Source organism: Vespula vulgaris, chromosome 5, assembly GCF_905475345.1.
Source record: "Vespula vulgaris chromosome 5, iyVesVulg1.1, whole genome shotgun sequence".
In the NCBI taxonomy this organism is placed as follows: domain Eukaryota; kingdom Metazoa; phylum Arthropoda; class Insecta; order Hymenoptera; family Vespidae; genus Vespula; species Vespula vulgaris.
This window is the reverse complement of record NC_066590.1, coordinates 3,472,501-3,495,000: the sequence shown is the minus strand read 5'-3', so window position 1 is coordinate 3,495,000 and position 22,500 is coordinate 3,472,501. Positions and strand designations below refer to the sequence as shown.

Genomic DNA, 22,500 nt, shown 5'->3' with positions numbered 1-22,500 from the left:
TACGTGATAATGAATAAAATCGAATTAATTCTTCGTCGTCTCGCTCGGTTTGATCGATTCGAAAAGATTGGATGATCTTCCGAAAAAAAAATCGTGTGTTAGATATACTTGTGTAAAGCGATAGATAGATCGAACATTTTTAATAATCGTGCGAGAACGACTAGAGTAAAATTCTTCGTCGTGATGTCGTTGATCCGTACCTTGAAAAATATAAACACTCAAAGACTCGAAGAAAAACAATCTCGACGACCCTGGACTTGAAACTGCTCTTGAGATACAATATCTAAGAAAATAACTTACGAATCTCTCTCTCTCTCTCTCTCTCTTTCTTTTTTTCTTTCTATCTATCTCTCATACTGACAATATTAAAAATATACGACGATAATAATTATGATGTACACGATCGACCACGTCGATCGTAAATAAAAATACTCGATCATCATAAATGCCATTCTTTCTCTCGGACACGTTCGACAAAAAAAGAGAGAGAGAGAGAGAGGAAGAAAGAAAAAGAAAAAAAGCAAACGTAAAAGAAAAAAAAAGAAAAAGAAAATTCGCACGAAGGATTGGAAAATATATCCGCGCGCGTAATTCCTACTTCGGTCTCGTCGTCGACTTTGCGAACGCTTTCCGGTCGATCGATCGACGAAGAAAGACACTCCTCGTGGCTTTCTTGGCCATCCTTTAAAGCCGAGGGAAGGAAAAGGAAGCCTTAAAGCTCTCGTCGAAAGTTCGACTAACCAAAAGCAGAGGTTCTTCGTTGTGTATCATAGATACTATTCGCTAGTATAGATATAGTAAATAGTACAATCTCTCTCTCTCTCTCTCTTTTCCTCTTTCTCTATTTTTTTTGTTCTTGTTCTCTTCCCCGAGAAATTCTTCGATAAAAATAAGAGAAGAAAGAGCGTAAGAGAGATAGGTATAAAATAAAACAAGAGAAAAAGAGAGAAAAAGAAAAAGAAAAAGGGAGAGAGAAAAGAGAGACGAGAGAGGAAACCACGAAAACCAAAAGCTCGTGACTCGAAAGTAAAAAAGAGAAGAAGCCAAAGGATAGTAGAATAAAGAAAAAAAGAGAAAGAGAGAAAGAGAAAGAGAAAGAGAAAGAGAAAGAAAGATAGAGAGAGAGAAAGAAGGGGGAAAAAACAACAACGAGGAAAAAGAAGTGGAAGACCTGCCTCCTTGTCGTTATGCCGGTATATCAGGATCTTGGTCGCAACCGCAGGATACTACATGTATGTATACGTCCGCACATTCTCTTCCTCGCGAACCGTGACTACTTGTGTATATGGGCAACTACTATATACGGAGTGTGAGAGATCCAATGAAAAGGCGGACCTAGCGTTCTTTCGCATTTTTCTTTCTTTCTTTCTATTTTTCTTGCTTTTTCCTTTCTTTTTCTTTCCTTCCCTTTCTTTTTCTTTTCTGTTCTTTTCTGTTCTCTTTTAACCAAGAAAAAGTAAGAAATAAACAGCGCAAACAGAAATTCCCCGATCGTTTAAGACTCGATCAAGATAAGATAACGATTATAATTCTACGTTGAGTTTGCGAGCTAAAGTTCGAACGAAAATTCGCACGGCCACGTTTTCCCTCCGAGAAATAAAGTTTCGACGACAACCGAGGGGAATTGAAGGTAGGAGAGAAAAAAGAAACAAAAAATACACGAAAAGAAAAGAGAAAAGAGAGAGAGAGAGAGAGAGAGAGAGAGAGAGAGAGATCAAACACCGAGACATCGCCGATCGTTTAATACCGATGAAGATAAGGTAATCATTCTAATTCTACGTCCAGTTTGCGAGTTAAAAGTCCGAACGAAAATTTGTACGGCTACATTTTCTTCCGAGAAATAAAGTTTCGACGACAATAGTGGCTTCAAGAAGGGCCGGGTGAGGCAGGAGAGGAGTGGGGTTGTTAGGGAAAACAGAAAGAACAAAAAACACGAAAAGAAGAAAAAGATAAAATGCGAGGCAATGAAGGCGGTGGGAAGAGAAGAAGGCGGGAGGGGAGGAGGAGAACGAGGCGAAAAAAGAAAAAGGAAAAAGGAAAACAAAGAGAGAAAGAGAGAGAGAGAGAGAGAGAGAAAGCGAAATAAAAAAGAAAGAGAAAAAGAAAAAAAAAGTAATGAGAAACGAGAAGGGTAGTCGCGAAACACCCAGTAGAACTCGTATCGCGTATACGTGCAAAGTCCGCGTGAGTGCGGGTAACGGGAACGAAACGCGGCTTGGTTACGGGGTAGAGTCGGGTCGGGTAGTCGGGGATCGAGGGAGGTGCTGGGGGGAGGGGTTGCTAGGCCGGTGGTGGTGGCGGTAACGCGATAAACGGATTAACGGCGAGCTCGAACCCGAGCTCGTAGTTCGGTGGTCGGGCGTAGCAGCACGGCTCGTGGATATGGACGAGGAGGAAGGAATAGAGAGAGAGAGAGAGAGAGAGAGAGAGAGAGAGAGAGAGAGAGAGAGAGAGAGAGAGAGAGCGACAGGGAGGAAGAGAGAGAAAAGTGGAGAGGATGAGGAGGGTGGTAGTCAAAGAGAGCGAGGGGAGGTGAAAGGAAGAGAAGAAGCGAGAACGAGGCTCGTGCGCGTTACGAGCAAAGAGGGTGGGTGAAGAGGAGGAGGAGGAGGAGGAGGAGGAAGAGTAGGAGGAAGAGGAGGAGGGATGTCACGGCATCGCACGTTGCTCGACACCCACGACCCCAAGCGAACCTCCCAACCCGATTCACCCCGTCCATCTCTCTCCACCTCGTGCCACCCCGAGTCGGCAACACACACCAAACCACAGCTTGGCTAGCCGAGTCAAAGCTTCGTGCTCGGACGGATCCCAAACCCTCCACCTCCTCCTTCTCCTCCTGCTTCTCTTCCTCCTCCTCCTCCTCCTTCTCTCTACCTACACTTCTATTTCTACGTCCTTTTCTCTCCTGTCGTCCCTTTGTCTACTAGCACTCTTTCCTCTTTCTCTCTCTCCTTTCCATTTCCCTCTTTTTCCCTTTTTCCTCTTCGACGTTGCACGAAAATATACCGGTGCAACTATCTTCTCTCTCTTTCTTCTTTTTCCTTCTTACTTTTTTCTTTCTTTCTTTCTTTCTTTCTTTCTTTCTTTCTTTCTTCCTTCCTTCTTCCTTTCTACGTACTTTTTCTTTCTTTCGTTCCGACCAGAAAATCTACGAAAAACGTCTAGGTTTTTTTCCTTGAAAGAGAAGAGAGAGGAAGAGATTGAAGAAAAAGAAAGAGAAAGATAGAGAGAAATAAAGAGAGAAAGAGAGTCAAGTTGATAAGGGTCGACACGCGAAACGATATAGACGATCGTCCGAAGCTTTTTCTTCGTTTTCCTGAGAGCCCGTCCCCGTGCCGAAGTCGGTCTAGATCACGATTCCTTTTGAATTTCTTCGAAAGCCCCCGGAGGTCTCTCACGTGCCTGGAGACCACCACGCCGGTGGTATAATCGCGTGGGTGGACTCGTTAACGGAACGCCGCGCCGCCGCCACCGCCACCACTGGCGAAAGTAACGGCCACGGTGCGGAGAGAAGGCGGTGGCGAGAAAATCGATTTCGTCCGCGCCTTCTGTCGAAGAGGAAGAAGAGGAAGAAGAAGTAAAAGAAGAAAAAAACAAAAAAGTAGGAGGTGAGAAGGAAAAAGGGTGCCGACAACCGGAGAGAGACACGAGCTTACTTTTAATTTCAAATTTACCGCCACTTCGGAGAAATGATAAATTTGCGTCCGACCTAGCTCCACCTATCTTCTTCTTCTTCTTTCTCTTCTCCTCTTACTCATTTTTTTTCTTCTCCGGTTATTCTTATTATTCTTCTTCTCCTTTCTTCTCGTTCTCTTTCTTCTTCTTCGTCTTCTTCTCTTCCTTCTCTTCCCTCTTCTTATTCGTATTCTTCCTCTTCTTCCTTTCCTCGGGATAAAATATATCTCGCTGAATTATTCAGAGACGCGTGAGAGGAAAGAGAAAGAGATATACACGCGTAAAAATCCGTAACATTTTCTAGCCGATATCAAAGTCGTATTATTAATCGATAGGAATCGATAAATTATATTTTATCTCCCTTTCACTAATGGATTACAATTTGATAATTCCTATCTGATTTTCTCTCAATCGCGTAAACGTGTTACTTCGGAAATGGAAAAAAAATGAAAGGGGTAGAGAGAGAGAGAGAGAGAGAGAGAGAGAGAGAGAGAGAGAGAGAGAAAGAGAGAGAGAGAACTCTTCCGATTTAAAAACACCGACATTTACAGCCGATTGGAATTGTTTCCGCTGCAAACAATTCTTACCCTGTCTCTCTTTCGCGGTGGTCCAAACGAACGCTAGTTTCGACCCTCCCCACGAGGATGCCATCGGGATCTCGTTATCTGACCCCGCGCTGGCAAGCAAATATAATCGATCGATACCTCGATATAATGCTTATGATCTACACCTTCCTCCTGCATGTTTGCTTTCGTCCTATATTTTACAATAAAAAAGACAGAGAGAAAAAAATAGAGTGGAAAAGAGAGAAAGAAAAAGAGAGAGAGAGAGAGAGAGAGAGATGGTCATTTATCGGCTGAAAATTTTCGATTGGCCGTCGAACGTGTACAACGTATCGCGTACGGTACTTTTAACAAGCCGTCTCCAACTGTTTCCATAAAACATTTTACAGGTATCCACATATAGTTGTATTTTCGTCTAGAGATCGTCTAACGTCAGTAAAGGCCGACGTCGTTGAATGGAAAGGTCGAGAAGAGTAAAAAAGAGAAGGAAACGAAACCAGAATGAAGAAAGAGAAAGAAAAGGAGAGAGGGAGATAGAGAAAGAGAGAGAGATAGAGAGATAGAAAGAGAAAGGTAGTGTAGCTTTTACGACTGTGCGCCTCGTTTCACGGCGGTTTGATGGTGCCTGGATGAAGCGACGGAGAGCAAGGGGAGAAGAGCCAAGATAATGCTCGGGGAAGGTGGAAACGTGGAGGGATATGTCGAGGGAAAGAGATGGCTGGCTAGACGCTATGAACGAAGAAGAAAGATAGAAAGAAACGGAAAGAACAGAGAGAAAGAGAAAGAGAGAGAGAAAGAAAGAAAGAAAGAAAGAAAGAAAGAGAGAAAATCAAAATGGCGAGCTGCGCAGGAGAGAACACAGGTGAGTGTTCGGTGGAGAGGTGTCGAGGGGTGAAAAAGGGGTCGTGGTGGGGTGTGAGGAGGCCATGGTGGGGTGAGGAGAAGGTGGGGGGTCGGAGAACGGCGTGCCCTGCATTTTATCGCGGCGGCTTCATCTTTATTTATCGCCGATACGACGTTACGGCGTATATCTTTCGTTATTCTCCCGGGGGATCGAGAGAACGTGTGATGTTAAAGGGGAAAGAGAGGATAGATAGAGACAGAGATACAGAAAGAAAGAAAGAGACAGAGAAAGAAAGAGAGAGAGAGAGAGAGAGCAAGAGAAAGGGAGTGCAACAAAAAGGGGGATGCTTCGGCCGTGATGATACCAAACGTTCTAGATGATTTATAACATCGATGATACTTCGTTTCGTCGTGATTAACGCTCGAGGCTTGATTGCGAGAATCGAAGTTGGAATGTCCGAAAGGGTTTTCAACGTTTTTCAAGCTTCGGGCTATCGCGAAAGAAGAAACGTTCGTTTTACGAGAACGAGATTAGCGTCTAAATTGCGTCTTCTTCTTTCGGAATATAGTATGAAGAACTTTATATCGTTGAATCGGTAGACTATAGAACGGTACGTGATAATGGGCGGAATAAAAAAGGAGGAAGAATATGAAAAAAAAAAAAGAAAAGAAAGATTGCAAGAAAATGGAAAACGCGCAATTCCCGGTGAAATTCTAAAGACGACGGCGATCAATTAACACCGGTATGTAAGTAGTTTCACGCATTACTCAAGCGAAACGACAAGAAACTGTAACTGTCTCTGAGGCTAGCCACGAAGACAATGGTGACGACTCGTGTGCATGTGTCCTGGAATTTAAAACGGACGGGGGGAAAAAGCATGTCGCACCGTCTCTAACTATCCTGGTATTTAGTTCCCACGATCACGCGATCTTAGAAGAAATGCGGACGTTTAGAATACAACGAGAAAAGAACGAAAAAAAGAAAAAAAAAGAAAAAAGAAAGTAGAAAAAAAAGGGGGAAGAAAAAGAAATAGAAAAAATGACAAAGGAGGAGGCGTATGTAAGATTCTAAAGCACGACGGAGCACGCGAAATAGCACGCACGAGAGAGGTGAAATAAATTTGCAAAAATTTGCAAACGGAGTGACTCGTTGATATCCTAACGCGTTACGAAACGTTCGACGACTATCCGCAGACCTTTTCATTTTTGTTCTTCTTTTTTCTACTCTTTCTTTCTTTTTCTTCTTCTTTTCTTTACTTTTTTACTCTTCTTTTTTTTCCTTCTTTGACGCAAGAGAGGCGGTTTTACGGAGGCGTCGTGCGTGTGCCTCGTTATCGACGATCGCGCACGTACACCGCGAGCTCTCCTTCACCTTCGACCCACCGGAGTGTGATCCATCCAAGCTTACCCGGCACGCAAAACCCATTAAAGGAGCAAGACCTTCTCGCAATAAGCGGCCGTTTGCCAAGGCGCGCACCGTCACGCCTTCTCTTACTCCTCCTCCTTCTTTTTCTCCCCCTCTTCTTCTCTCTCCCCCTCCTTTTTCTCCTCCTCCACCTCTTCCTCGTCATCGTCATCAACACGAACAGCAGCAGCAGGCTTCAAACGACGGCGGCGACGGTTGCTTGTGGTAACGAAGGGTGCACGTAAGTACGTGTGTATGTACATATACGTGTGGTATGAGAACGCGCTCGCGCGTGACTGCGGGGATCAAGTGCGTGGGTGCGAGCGCGTGCTGAATGGGAGATCGGGACAAACGAAATACGCTAATCGGACTGTAATAATAACCGATCGTTAACTACATTCGTCCACTCTATCGCGGAACTAACTCTGTATATATGTGTATGTCAGATATTTCCAAGCCAAGGATACGCTCTGATACTGACTTCACTCGTGCACTCGTTTCATCGATCTCACCCACTCTTCCTCCTTTTTCTTCTTTCTTTTTATTTCTTTTTTTCCTTACAATTCCTACTTTCTTCCCAAAAATTTATCTCGCGTTGATCTTGTTATTATCTCACTTTCTTAATGTTGTTGCATCGAAATTCGACATCGATGCTTACGCATGACGTCGATCTTTTATTTTTTTCGAAACAAAGTACGGTGATACGCTCTGATCTATCACGTTACAATACCTATGTACGTATATTAGTATAACAAACACAGGATTCACGAGGAAATTCTTAAAGGACGAGGAAATTCGTTCGATTCTTTTCTTCGTATTTCCTCTTTAAATCTTACCGGTAGATTTTTTATGGCATCGTCGTATTGGTCGCGTCCATCGTACTATATATTTTGTCAAATTGCCAGCCGATTTTCTCTCTCCGTTTCTACGGATCATTAAGGACTAAGAATATCCTGCTTATAGATCTTTCATACCTTCCGAACGACGATCCATTCTAAATCGTTACGACTTCCGCCATTTCACTGCTCGATCGTATCAGGTTCCGGTATGGCTATTGGAAAATTAAGACGAGCCAAATGCCATCGACTTACTTTCCGTAAAAACTCATCAGTAATTTTTATCTTATTCCGTTTTAACGAATTGGCATATCTGTTCGAATCGTTAGAATTTTGTTTTTTTATCGATCATTACTAGTTATCGATATACGTAGTTCTCGATAATACTTTAACCTAAAGACCTCCGTCTCTACATACTATATAAAATACTATAAATATAAAATACTAACCCAGATTTACCTCCGTCTCCCTTTTACATTTATTATCTATTCTACATTTATAATTAAACTCGGATTAAACATTAATGGACTAATCTTTCCAATTGTTACTTTACACACTCGACTTTCTCGAAAAAGAAACAGGAAGTCGAAAGAAAAAGAAGAATAAAAGAAGATATGAAAAAAAAAAAAAGACAAGAAACGAAAAGAAAAGAAAAAGAAAAGAAAAATTACATCGTCGATAAAGAATAATTGTCAATATGAAAATTATCAAAACATATATAGTTTAAAACTCGGACACGCATGAACTTTAGCTCGTACATATACATATATGATATATAACAATTATTATCGAACGAGATCGCAGGTATCAAACGATTCGTTTCAGAACATGCGTATCGATCGGAGTGAGAGCCGTGAATTCTCATACGTCATAGGCTTTGTCGCGTTTCACCCTCGACGACGTGCCTATATACGTATGTGTGTTAGTGTAACTATCTCTACGTACCTACGCTTAACAGCCGCGCCGTTCAGGACGTCGTCGATAAGACACGATCGTTGGCGAACGATCGCATCCGTGCAAGCCACGTACGGTAGGATCGAGAGACAGATCGAGCTGCTCGTTGGCCACCTAGTAGTAGCTCTGATAAGATAAGTTCCTGTCTCGATTGTCTCTGTGCGTGCCGCACGTTGGCACGAGCTATTTGAATCTAACGCGTAATCGTGCAAAACATTCACTTATCTTCAATAAACAGAAAGAGAGAGAAAGAGAAAAAAGAAATAGAGAGAAAAAGAGAGAGAGGGACTAACAGAGTCTTTTAGATGAGAAAGAAAGAGAGAGAGAGAGAGAGAGAGAGAGTGAGAGAGAGAGTCAGACATACGGACAAATATACAGAAAGTCTTTGAATATTTAATCGTAATCTCGCGATTACATAAAATTAAAAAGAAATTTCAAGCAATACATAATACAAATATACAGAACAAAGAGAATGTATTGTCTTTTTCGAATATCAATCTAATTTGCAAATAAAATTTCTTTTTTATATTTTATATATATATATATATATATATATATATATATATATCAAAGATAAGAAGAAAGCTATGCATATATATACATATACGTAGAATAAAGTCAAAAGAGATAAAAAAAAAGATAAAGAGAGCGATAGAGATAGAGAGACAGAGAGAGAGAGAGAGAGAGAGAGAGAGAAATAATGATGTAGCACGTAAGTGTAAGCCAGTTAGTAGATATACGTATAAAGAAGTAGCGTTAGCTACTGGCTCATTGGTAGCATCGCATAATTAATGGGGGCACAAACCCTGGCTAATGTTTGTATGCAAATTAGTTTGCTCTATCTATCTCTTTCTCGCGTATGAACAGGAAAGCACGCACGTTTATGATTATCCATCTCCGTCCTCAACCACCACCACCACATCCCTCCATCCCCACCCTCTACCTCCTCCTCCTCCTCCTCCTTCCGCCCCCATTTCACCACCTCCCATCATTGTAAATCAAAAAGACACGTCGTATTTTAACTTCCCTCGAGCTATGAGCTTGTTCTTTTTTAAATTGGACACATTCTCTCGGGGATACTTAGTTTAGTTAGCGGGCGAAGATCGATACCAAACGTTCTGATTATAGACGACGTTGCTATGAAGAGGAAAAGAAAAAAAGAAAAAAGGGGAGAGAGATAGAGAGAGAGATAGAGAGAGAGAGAGAGAGATAGAGAGAGAGAGAGAGAGAGATAAGCACTAAGGGAAAGTTAGGGTCTTGAGATAGGTTCGATAACATTGCGAAGGACGAGTCAACGTTCGATTTGTCTTTACTCTGAAACTCGGCCAGGGTCCGAGAAGTAAGCTTCACGGACACCCGGTATTAGACTGTAAAAATTCGCGCAGTAGAATAGCCGACGGGCAGTTGGCATACATATATATACATATATATATATATATATATATATATATATATATATATATATAATATGTACACACATATATATATGTATAGATATAGATATACATGTATGAATGTATGTATACGTATATATAGATATGGAGGAGCGTGTATCGTGGGAGCCGTGGCCGGTAGTGGCACGAGGACCATTAATGATGCATAGCCCGTTGGCGTTAGCCTGGCAGTCATAATGACCGAGTCGACTGGTCGACTGGATAGCTAGCTGGCTAGCTGGCTGGCTCGCTAGCTGGTTGGCTCGCTAGCTGGTTGGCTGGCTGGCTAGCTGGATGACTGGCTGGCTGGCTGGCTGGCTGGTTGGTTGGCTGGCTGACTGGTTGGCTGGCTGGTTGGCTCTGTGCTCGTGTCGAAACGCGAACGTGTCGTTTCAACGGCTATATACGAGCGTGTATAATATACTATATGTATGCCACCGGACGAACGATCGTCGGCTCGCGGCTCTAAATGGCGCTCCCGCCCGCGCCTCCTGTCATTATCCTTATTTTCGAGAGGCCACGCCAGCACACTTTTCCATCTATCCATCCATCCATCCATCCTTCCTTCCTTCCTTCCTTCTTTCTTCTTTCGTTCTTTCTTTCTTTCTTTCTGTTTTGTTCTTTTTTTATTTTTTCTTTCTTATTTCTTCTTTCATTTTTTTCTCCCTTTCTTTTTTCCCATCTTTCCCATTCTCATGTACCTCTTTTTATCTCGCTCGCTACTCCCCGGACGATGACGTTACGACCTTACATTCTCTATCTTCGTCTCGTGTTCTTCCAAGGAATTCGCCAGGAGTCGTGCCAGCAGGCTATTGCATGCCAGTTCGCTGTTCTTGATACGCGTCCTAGAGGACGCGTGGGATTATAATCGAATATATACGGTCGAGCGAATGTAAGGAAGAGGGTGTACGCATTTCTCTCTCTCTCTCTCTCTCTCTCTCTCTTTCTTTCTCTCCTTTTCTTTTCCATACGCGTTTTTGTCTTTCTTCTATTTTCTCCTTTTTATTTCCTCCTCGCTCGAGTTAGCAACTAGACGATATAAATCCGCGTATTAAATTTCAAATTTCCTATAGAGAGATAACGTTATCGTTAAAGCGGCCGAGTTATCGCGAAGCTCGAAAACGTAAAAGAAGCAGTAACGGAGAAAGAAGGAAGAAGAAAGAAGAAGAGGAAGTAGACGAGGAGGAAGAAGAAGACCATATACATTTTTTTTCCTTCTTTCTTGCTTTCTTCCTTTTTTTTCTCGTAACGAGGAAACTCGATAAAGTTTGAGTAGGATATCTACCGAACGAATGAGAGAGCGAGCGAGCGAATGTCGTTAACGCACCGCTACGATCTCGAACTCGGCTCGAAAAGCACGCGTCAAGTCCGATGTAAGAAATGAGCTAGATGATTAAAAGCTAAAGGTGAACGAGCACGAAGATACGAGCATGAATCTCGCCTCGTTTCGATCGAATGGCTCGAGCGCGCGAACGGTGTATATAACGCGCAAGATAAAAGATATCGGGGAACAAGACGGAGCCGTAGCTCGAGGACGCGTTTGACTCGAGACTGTGGTAGAGCACGGTTAACAGGTAGTTGGTATATCGCGAGTACGGGAATACGTTCCTTCTCTCTCTCTCTCTCTCTCTCTCTCACTCTCTCTATCTATCTCTATCTATCTCTATCTATCTTTCTCTTTCTCCTTCCTTCGTTATACGTTCTCACGCGAAATCATGGAACGATGCAAGAGACGGCTCGTTACTACCTCTAACGTAATATCTTTCTAACAATTTCCAGAGAAACGAACGACGTGAAATACGCATGATCAATCTGAAAAATGTAGTATCAAATTTGTCTTTACTTACGCTTCCCGATTTTTACTCCCGATTGCTTTTTCGTTCCCTCCCCTTTTTATTATTATTTTTTTCGTCTGTTTATTAGTTTGTTTGTTTCTTTCTTTCTCTCTTTTTCTTTTCTTTTTGAATTTTTTTTGGACTATGTAGATCGTCGAGCAACGATGGACTTTGATAAAAAAAATAATCGCAAATCGATCTCGATGGTTAAAATACGTAGAGAAATGTACATATATACACACATACAATTCGAAATAGCGGTGATTTCAGAGGAACGATGTCACCAATACAACGTGAGAGCTACGACGTTCATGTCTAGAAATCGCTCTAGGCGGAAGAGAAACGACTACGTCTACGACGTACCTCTTGCTAACGAGGATTAAGCTTTCTTGCATTCCGGATAACGCCTCGCGACGTCGAACATTTCGAACTTCTCTCTTAGTATGAGATATATATATATATATATATATATATATATATATATATATATATATATATACATACATATATATATATATATATATCCTCACTCGTTTCCGTTACGATCGATGACGAGGCAGTAGCTACCGAGAAAACTCTACGATCTCTCTCGCTCGTTCGCTAAGTCTATAACACATCGAGCCTTTCATCCTCCCGTTTCTCTACTTTCCTTCTTTTCTCTCATCGTTTCTCTCGCTTTCGCATTATCACGAAAAGTACGTCGTGCTAGGAGTTTTAGTCGTGGATCGATCGATATTGTTCAGTATCCGATGAAGACGAAGGATTCAAGGCACGCGAGTCGACCCGACGAAAACTGATTTCAAAGGATCGCTCTTTTCTCTCTCTCTCTCTCTCTCTCTCTCTCTCTCTCTCTCTCTCTTTCTCTCTCCTTGATCCACATTCGAAAATTCCGTTCGACGTAAAGCGCTGCTGTGCTTCGGAATAAAATCGAAAACTCGGCATGTACTTCCTCCAAAGGAGAAAACGTGAAAGGACGAAAACGAGAATCCCGTATATAAAACGTTTCTAATTTTCTAACACGACCTGGTGAGGTTTTGTTAAAAAAAAATAAATAAATAAATAAATAAATAAATAAATGAAAAGAATAAAGAAAAAAAAAGAAGAGAGAAAAAATCAATCTATTACCACGTACGACGGTAAGACCTGCCTACGTTGGAAAGTCTGACACGCTCGTTGATCCGAAGAAGAAGCGCCACCGATGATTACCCGCTACGTACCTACATATGTAGGACTATCACGTAAGAACGACGGTAAAGAGCAAAGTACCGCGGAAAGTTGGACGGAAAAGGGTGAAGGAAGGAAGAGGAAGAGGGGAAGGATGGGGAGAAGGAGGAGGAGGAGGAGGTCGAGAGGACGAGAGAAGCATCGGCGTTAATGAGCCCCGTCTCTTCTTGTAGCGGCGGGTAATGTCTCTTGGTGCCGCCGACGTGCGAGTACGTGCTTCTCTCTTTCTCTCTCACTCTAGTACTCGACGCGCGCATGTAGAGATAAACGTGTATATGTGTATGTGTAGATATATGTGTGTGAGAGAAAGAGAGAGAGAGAGAGAGAGAGAGAGAGCGAAGGTATATCGCTTTGGCGACGACGATACGGACGCACACGCACGTGCTCGTGGCGGCAAGGCTCTCTCGACGAGGCTCGAACCGATCGCGCGCGCGGCCTTGTCAGCTTCGCCTGGTCGCTTCTCCCAACCCCTCTACCCCCTTCCCCACCCTCCGCAAACCACCCATTCCCCCGCCACCACCGCTCTCCACACTACTCTACTCTTTCAGTAGTCAGCGACGCGAGGCACTCCGCGAGCCAGCCGAGAGTGCGCCGAGTCGTTGGCGTGGCATGCCACGCCGTGCCGCGCAGCTCGGCTCAGTGCCACGCCGTCGAAGGCTTGGCCTGGCTTGGCGCGGCACGGTACGGCGTGGCGCGATGATGCCACGGCGCGATGCCTCGCTCCGATGGCGTGGCGCGATACCGCGCGTGTCGGCAAAAAAGCTCCACCACCTCCACCTCCTCCACCTCCTCATCCTCATACTCATCCTCATCCTCCTTCTCTCGTCTCGGCGCGACGAGCGCGCGCACAGCAGCTTCCATCGTTTCACTCCTTCTCTTTCTCTACCTCCCTCACCCTCTCGCCTTTCCTCATCCCCCGTCTCTCTCTCTCTCTCTCTCTCTCTCTCTCTTCCTTCGTATCTATCTATCTCTCTTCCTTCTCATTCTCATCCTCTTCTTCCACTACTTCCATCTCCAACGGTGAGTACCATCGCGAGCGCATCTTCGGCGCGAGACAAAATAGCCTCGCACCCCTTTTGCTCCTTCCTCAGCGCCAACGAACCTTCTTCTTTCTCTCTTTCTTTCTTTCTTTCTTTCTTTCGATCTCTTCTTCCTTATCTCTTTCTCCTTCTCCTCTTGTCACCGTCATCTTCTTCTTCTTCTTTCTCTTCTTCATCGTCGTCGTCGCCACCGCTGTCGTCGTCATCGTCGTCGTCGTCGTCCTCCTCCTCGTCGTAGTCGATGTTCTCGTCCTTTCCAACCAACCAACCAACCATCAACCAACCAACCATCAACCAACCAACCAACCAACCAACCAACCAACCAACCAACCAACCAACCAACCGACCGACCGACCGACCGACCGACCTACCAACCAAACAACCAACCGAACGACCAACCGACGACCGACCGCTCTGCATCTGTGAGAATAATGGTCCTGACGTTTGCAAGTGGGTTCTTCGCCGAAAGTGTACGCACGAGCGCGTTCGTATGTGCGTGCGTATGCCGGCGGCACGCAAGCGATACTCGTCTCTTTCTCTTTCTCTTTCTCCTCTGTCTCTCTCTCTCTCTCTCTCTCTCTCTCTCTCTCTCTCTCTCTTTCCATAGGATGGTTTATATATAACCCCTGTGTACGTACGTGTATATATGTATGTATGTGTATATGTATGAAGGAGAGAGAGAGAGAGAGAGAAAGAGAGATAGGATAAACGAGGCGTTTCACGAGTAACGTGCCGCCGAGGACAGTTATCTATACGTATCTCTGTACGTGTGAGAGTGAGCTCGTTTGGACCTGGATATCCTCGGGGCCGTGTGTTACGCTGGATTCGAATAACCTCGAATCGAACGCGCGTGGATAGATCCTGCAAAATCGAAATCGTTTTACTTGACGAAGACGCAAGATTTACGAGTAACTTGAGCGAATTCGTTCGATCGTCCTGATAATAAAAATGTCGTTACTTCGAAGCACACAAAGAGGCAGACAGAGAAAGAAAGAGAGAGAGAGAGAGAGAGAGAGAGAGAGATTGAGAGTGAGAGAAAAAGCTAGATAGATAAAGAGAGAAAAAGAAAGACAGATAGTATCGTGAAACGCGGATTTTGTGAAAATAAAGTCGGCGGTGGTACTCTACTCCAATAGCGCTAAGATAAAAAAAAAAAAAGAAAGAAAAGTAAGATAAGTGGAATTCCTATGGAATTCGTTGGCGGTGCAGCTCGTCGAACGACACCCGGTACGTGACGTCGAGGCAGGTACTAGGTACGGCGCATTCCGGCGAAGCGAGCGTGGCTCGACGCGGCGGTATATATCTATCCAACGGCAGCGTGCGAGCCGTGCGGGCGTGGAAACGCGACGGTGGTTGCCGCTCCGAGCAAGAAAGAGAAAGAGAGACAGAGAGACATGGACAGAGACAGAGGAGAGAGAGAGATGGAGAGAGAGAGAGAGAGAAGGACTGAGAACAGAGCGATCCGCGCCAACTCGCGCTACGCCACGCCGCCTACGCCGTGTCCAAAAAGTTTTCGACATAAATCAAGACGCGGCGCACCGACACGCTACTCGTTCCCCGTTACTCCAAGAGCCGCACTGTGAAGGAACTCCCGGACTAATTTCGACGAATCCCGTGGATATGTGTCCTCCTACGCACATGGTACGAATTTGAAGAAAGGGAAAAGAGAAAGAAAAGTTCAGACGGAGATAGAGGAGAAAGAAACGATTAGCACAAAGATCACCCATTCTTTTTTCTTTTCGTTCCATGAATTTTATCGATCATCTCGATCGATATTTCCAAGAAGACAAAAAAAGATAACGCGTTATCGCAGTCCACATCTGAGAGAACTTTTACGATATCCTGTCGATACAGGAACGAAGATCGATAAAGCGTACAAAAAATAACATCGGTTATTTATATCGATCACAAAGAGAGAGAGAGAGAGAGAGGGGTGAAGGGGGAGTGTCGGGAGAGGGAGATAGAGATCTTTTAAAAAATAAAATATAAGACAGACCTATCGGAGATATTATGGAATTTGCAGATGGAGAGCGGATATCTATCGATCGGATATCGAGCCGTCGCTAAAGATTTCTCCGAAAGGATCCGAAAAGGGAAAAAGTGGATTCGAAGGGGCTCGGACGATTCAAAGTCGCTTCGCGGAGGCCGGGCGCGTGCAAAATTTCGAAACGATTGACCGTCCGTCGGCGTCGACCTACCCAGTACTTTCTCATACACGCACACGCACACACACACACATAAAAGCGAGCATATAGTCATCCGTAGAAAGAACCCAAAGAGAGAGAGAGAAAGAGAGAGAGAGAGAAAGAGAGTGAAAGAAAGAGGACGAGCACGAAGCGACGCGTTCTCACGCACGGTCTCACGCACGAGAGTTCGTTCGCGCGTGTATGCGCGTGGCACGTTTGCGTGGGTAGAGCGCACTTCGCGGCGCGCGTGCCGACGAGACCTTCCCTCCTCTGTGTCTCTCTCTCTCTCTCTCTCTCTCTCTCTCTCCCATTCTCTCATTCTCTCTCTCTCTCTCATCTTCCTCTTCATCCTCTCTTGCTTCTCCACCACGTCTCGCGAAGCCCGCCGGCGTCGCACGCTCGTTCGGCCTGACTCTCCTCCACCTCCACACCTCCTCCTCCACCTCCTCTTCCTTCTCAACCAGCTCGAGCATCGAGCCGCGCCACGCCGAGTTCCTCCCGACTTCCTCTCCTTTCCTCTCGGCCGCCCACGAAACGGCCACCGCCCCGAGGGCTCATCGCCTCTCGGCCTCTCTCGAGCTGTTCTCTCTCCCACCTCCTCCGCCTCAGGCCACGACCCCTCTTTCTCCTCCTCCGCCTCCTCCTCCTCTTATTCCTCCAAAGCCGTCGTCGGCCGCTCTCTACCCTCGTTGATCGCGCGTCTCACACGCTCGCACACACACAGATCGGATACATACACGCACGCTTCTCTTTCTCTTTCTCTTTCTCCCTCTCTGTTTTTCTCTTTCGCTCGTTCTTTCTCTCTGAACGTCCGCATGACGTCGTACTTCTTCTTCTTCTTCTTCTTCTTTTCCTCCATCTCCACCTCCTCGTCTTCGTCGTCGTCGTCGTCGTCGTCGTCGTCGTCGTTGTCGTCGTCGTCGTCGTCGTCGTCGTCTTTTCGCTCGCGAGACGAGACGGGAAGAGATTAAAGGCCGTCGTCGGAACCTAAACGATGCTTATCGCGCGCCGTCCGTCGCGCGTAGAAACTTCCTTCTCGCACGCTTCCTATACAAGCACATATGTGCGTGTGCGTGCATATATATATAAAATATATCTATATATATGGTTAAAATATATGTACATATATGCATCTGTAGAAATACGCGGCCACTTTCTATGCACGTACGTACGTATGTATGTATATATATATGTATGTATGTCGATGATAACGAGGCAAAGTCTTATCGTTTGCAAGGCGCCAATACGTTTATTATCACTACCACCACTACTACCACCACCTACCATCATCAACGTTATTACTACCGTACGTACGATACGATACGAGTCGAGCGTGCGATTCAACTTGGCTTTAGGCTACGTCGTCGTGGTGGCGGCTCTCTTTGATCAAACGCGAACTTTCCTCGCGTGGAATTCGGTGGAACAACGCAAAAGCGATTGAAATCGTTTCTATGTGTATACGCGTGTATGTGTGTGTGTGTGTACGCGTTTATATGTATTCTTGTAAATTACGCCACACGCGCAACGATTTTAAGCTAGCTAGCTGGTAGCATGCATGAACTGTCTGTCGGTATATATACGTACGTACGTACGTACATATATATACACACACATATACACGTACTTGGAAATCGCTATTAGTTCTCTCTTCGAACGCGTGTAATAAAATTCTTAGCATCGGTGGCATCGACAGGCTGTCTCCTTTTTTTATTCTTTTTTACTTATATTTTTATTCCTTTTAATTTTTTTTTCTTACTCTCTCTCTCTCTCTCTCTTTTTTTATAGAGGCTAAGACAAAGAAAACGAAAGAATTTTCTTTCATTCGGTTCCTCGTGAATCGAACGAAATAACACGCGTACGAAACAGTCGCGATACGATCTCTCTCGAGCATACGCTACGCTCTTTCGACAATCTCTTATCAAAAGGGCGATTGTAATCTTTCAACAAGACTCGAAGTTCTTAATGATTATAATAATGTAAATTTCTGATATAAACTCATGAAATGATATCGATGTACTCCACTTTCTCCTTCCCTCTCCCTCCACACATGAGACATTTGTCGGAGTTTCCTAAACGTAGCAAAAAAAAAAAAAAAAAAAATTTATCAGTCTCGAGCGAGGATTCGGAGATTCGAGAAAGAAAAATAAATATGATTTTTATGGTGGGGCGAATTAATTTTTTTACGAGCCAAGACGATTGTTTAAAGTCTACCATTCCGATGTGAAATAATTAAATCGGCAAACGACGAGAGAGGAAAGTCTAATCGAAACGACGGCCGATGTCCTCGTAGTCATCGATAATGACCGGAGCCGAGGGAAAAGTTCAGCGTCGGTCACGAAAGAGCTGACTAGAAGCTGTCTCTATCTCTCTCTCTCTCTCCCTCTATCTCTCTCTTTCATTCTGTTTCTCTTTCTCCGATCGTCTCGAGCGAGAATATCGTGATACGCGGGCGTTAAATTTACCGCTCCCACGCAGATATCGCGTTACGCGCGGAGGAACGAGTATGTTCCACTAGCGAAAATGTTCGATTTTGCGCGCTCTCGAGCGAGAAGAGAACCGCGATACTCTTCGCCGGGCAGACGGCTAAAAAACAGCGAGGGAAAGGGAGAGAGAGAGAGAGAGAGAGAGAGAGAAAGAGAGAGAAAAAGAGGGGGAGAGAGAGAGAGAGAGAGAAACGCCGATATCCAAATCGGTTCCTGCTTCGACGCCACCGCGAGAGACGGTGGCTGCTGAGCAATAAAACGGCCGTGAGAGGTACGAAGGCAACACGCACGCTCGTGAGAGAAAAAAAGGAGCGATGCGAAGTGAGCACGAACCAGCTTAAAAGAGAGAGAGAGAGAGAGAGAGAACGATTTAGAATGAACGCGTACGAGAGAGCGAGCGAGCGAACGAGAACGAGAACGAGAGAGAAAGAAACGTCCACACGAATTACAAGTACGAGTGAGAAAGATGGTATGAGCAAACACGAACGCGATGTCCATGTATATGTGTATGATAGAGAACGCGGCGCACACGACCGAGAACGGACGAAAGAGAGAGAGAGAGAGAGAGAGAGAGAGAGAGAGAGAGAGAGAGGGAAAGAGAGAGAGAGAGAGGGAGAGAAGAAAGAAAAGAGCGCGCGTAGCCGCAGGCAAGGGCGCGCGTGAGCGGGCAAGCGAGCCTTGTCTCCCCCCTCCCCCTCCTCTTGTCCGCCCGCCCGCCACTACCGCCACTACCACCCCTTCTCCTCCCACACCCCTCATTCCCCTTCCCGAGCAAGCTCTCTTCTCTCTCGACAGTAGTACCGCCGCCGCCGCCGCCGCCACCGCCGCCGCCACTGCCGCCAGAACGTCGCCCCCCAACCCCTCGGCCCCACGCACGACCAACCACGGCGCGAGCGCCCCTCGCCTCCTCGACCCACACGCGCCAACCACGGCGAAAAGCCGCCAGCGATCGCTCGTCGCCTCACAGTCCGTCAGCGTTCCTCCTTGCGCGAGCACGCGCGACACATTTGCTCTCTCTTCCTCTTCCTACTCCCTATATATATATATGTGTGTATATATATATATATATACATATACAATACGTTCATCCTTCTGGCTTCTTCTTCGCTCCACTTTATCGCGAAACGTTTTTCATCCGGGTATCGACGGGCGCGAATTTATCGCGTGCTCGCGTGTCAAATCTTTATCTCTTTTTCTCTCTTTCTTTCTTTCTTTCTTTCTGTCTTTCTTTCTGTCTCTCTGTCTTTCTCTCTCTCTCTCTGTCTGTCTGTCTGTCTGTCTATCTTTCTCTTCGCATTATAAAATATAATAGTAATAGTAAAAGTAATAAAAATAAGAATAACGATATATATGTATATATGCGAGTATATATATATATGTGTATATATAAATAAACTGAGAGGTGATCCTTTGACAATGGCAAATCGTTTTCGAAAAGAGTGAGATTGATTGTCAACGAGTGTCACTTTTGGATTAAGAAGAACGAGAGGAGTATATATACTGCTCCGACTATTTGGATTATATTTGTTTGGTTTGGTGTAAAAAAGAGAAAGAACGAACGAAAAGGAAAGTAAAGGGAAAACATCATAAGTGCGTGAAGAAATTTCGAGGAAGGATTGAAAGATTTCAGACTGGATTCTTTACTTTCCAGGACGAGGATCGCGAGATTCTCGTCGCACGAATAGTTCTTTGCATATCTGTTTATCTCTCTTTCTCTATCTCTCTCTGTCTGTCTCTCTCTCTCTCTCTCTCTGTCGTGAGATTGCAAAAAGGAGAGAAGAGGGGTAGAAGGGACGATCAAAAGAGAAAGAGAGAGAGAGAGACACGCGTCGTCTCGTCTCTCCCGATCTCGCGAGTGACAAGTGGTCGGCGACGCGCGCTTCAACCACGTGGCCGCTGGTGTTTGCGCCGGTGTTGTGTGCTCCCACACGGGGTGTCGAACGCGATCACGAGAAAATTTCTCGCTGAGGACTAAACTTTGCTCGTCGGAGTTGTAGTGACAATCGAAGTTTCTTGTGTTGCTCTGAGACGTTAAGTGGGAGTGAAGAGAACAAGAGAGGGGGGAAAAAAGAAACGAAAATTAAAAATAGAATCGGACATTGAATTTCGAAGAAACAATTTTCTTGGTGAGAAAGGATAGGAAAAAAAAGGACACAATCGTTTGTGCAATATTATGAAACTCTTTTAAGAAAGATCCTCGAACGAACGAACTATTCTTTTCGAGATCACGGAAAAGTCCATACGTACGATCTCGTTCGCATTGGACACTGTGATACGCGAAATGCTGAGTGCCTCGGCCACCTCCAGACAAGAACGTAGGGTGCTGCGAACGTCGTTTTTGAGGGCCGTGGAGGCCTGCTAAGATGACCGCACGTCTCCACTCGCTGAGGCACCAGGAGAAGAAATCAGTCGGTAACAGCCACAGGCAACATCATCAACAATCTCAACACCAACAGGCCGTACATCAGGGTCCTAGTCCGGCACCCAGTCCCAGTCCTAGCCTTAGCCCGAGCCCGAAACACTCGGACGGACGTCGAGTAAGCCTTTCTTATTATTATTTAATATTATTAGTCTATTGTTCTTTAGGATTATTATTTAGATAATAAACGAATTATTCGCGTTCTATGTTACGTCGATTATCGTAGATAATTTATTTAGGCTTAAGATTCCTAAGATAACGCTCTTTTTTCGATCGATGCAATTTTTAAACAAATTTCTAACGTTAAACTGAACGTACTTCTTGTCCTTGTTATCCTTCAAAAGGAAAAAGAGAAAAATATATATATATATATATATATATATATATATATGTGTGTATATATATATATATAGAGAGAGAGAGAAGAGAGATCGTTTGCTCTGTCACGGTAGAAAACATCGTTGGCACCCTCCATCGTTCGACCCTTTTACGTGTACCTCTAATCCCCATCCACGAAACTCGGGCGTGATGCGATCCGGCGCTAAGCACGTGCCTCTTTCAACCCTCCTTCTCTCCTTCCGTTCTAACATATCCCGCGTTCTTCACTCTTTGTCAAGTGACCGCATCAGTATCGAGGACGAAGGGAGCGCCAACAGTATGTAACTCTCGAGTTTCTTTCATGATCATAATGATGATGATGATGATGATGATGATGATGATGATGATGATGATGATGATGATGATGATGATGATGATTATTACGATTACGAATCTTCTTTGTAAACTCAAGCGAATAGTGGACGTTAGAAACAAGAAAAGTTCGTACTTTGTTTATTAATAAAAAAAGAAAATAGAAAAAAAGCAGATAAAAAAATAGATTCTCGATCTATCATATATTCCATAGAAATGGCAATAGCAATATCGATTCGTTCTCTCTGAATCATTATCGCGACAAATTTTATAGTACGTTCATTAAAAAAGTAGGTCAAAGAGTCCTGACATATGTGTGTGTGTGTGTGTGAGAGAAAAAGAGAGGCCTACGACATGAGACTTTGAAAAATTAACCATAACTCTCGCTTTTATCCACTCGTCATCGATTGTTTTGAAGTTCCATTAAGACAAAAAACAAAGAAGGAAAAAAGAAAAAAAATAAGAAATAAAAGAAAAAACTAGTTTTGCAAAGTTTCATCGCTCTCATAAATAACAAGGTACGAACAATAACGCGCGAGAGCCTTGTAAAATCGATTTGCGATAATCGAATAGTATTTATGAGTAATTATCATGCACATAGTTTGAACGTTGAAACGTGCCTAGTCTAAATGACAAATTATCACTTTCGGAGTATAGTATCTATACAATATTATATCGAACTCCGATATTCGCAAACATTCTCGAAATCATTTTCGATAGTTTACTTTCGATTGAAAAGAAAGTACGAGAAAAAAGTTCCCCGTGAATATATATATATATATATATATATATATATATATATATGTATATACATATATAAAATATATATATATAAATGTTCATATATGTATATATACATATATGTCCATAGTTAGTTTCGCGAATCCTGCTTTCGACGAAACGAAAAGTCGAAT

At 44.2% G+C, this 22,500-nt stretch overlaps 1 protein-coding gene and 1 long non-coding RNA gene across 20 annotated transcripts in view; one reads left to right on the top strand and one right to left on the bottom strand.

Moving 5' to 3' along the window:
* The window catches only part of LOC127063907 (uncharacterized), a 131,356-nt gene that overhangs the window by 99,682 nt on the left and 9,174 nt on the right, over positions 1-22,500 (bottom strand). The gene's annotated exons all lie outside the window — the stretch shown is intronic.
* The window catches only part of LOC127063906 (transcription factor HES-1), an 18,993-nt gene continuing 14,609 nt past the window's right edge, over positions 18,117-22,500 (top strand). Inside the window, exon 1 of one of the 2 annotated variants that reach the window (XM_050994214.1) lies at positions 18,117-21,014. In XM_050994214.1, coding sequence (XP_050850171.1) covers positions 20,841-21,014 — 174 coding nt within the window. In that variant the 5' untranslated portion in view covers positions 18,117-20,840. The remainder of the gene's footprint in view (positions 21,015-22,500) is intronic. The other variant, XM_050994213.1, reaches the window with a different exon arrangement.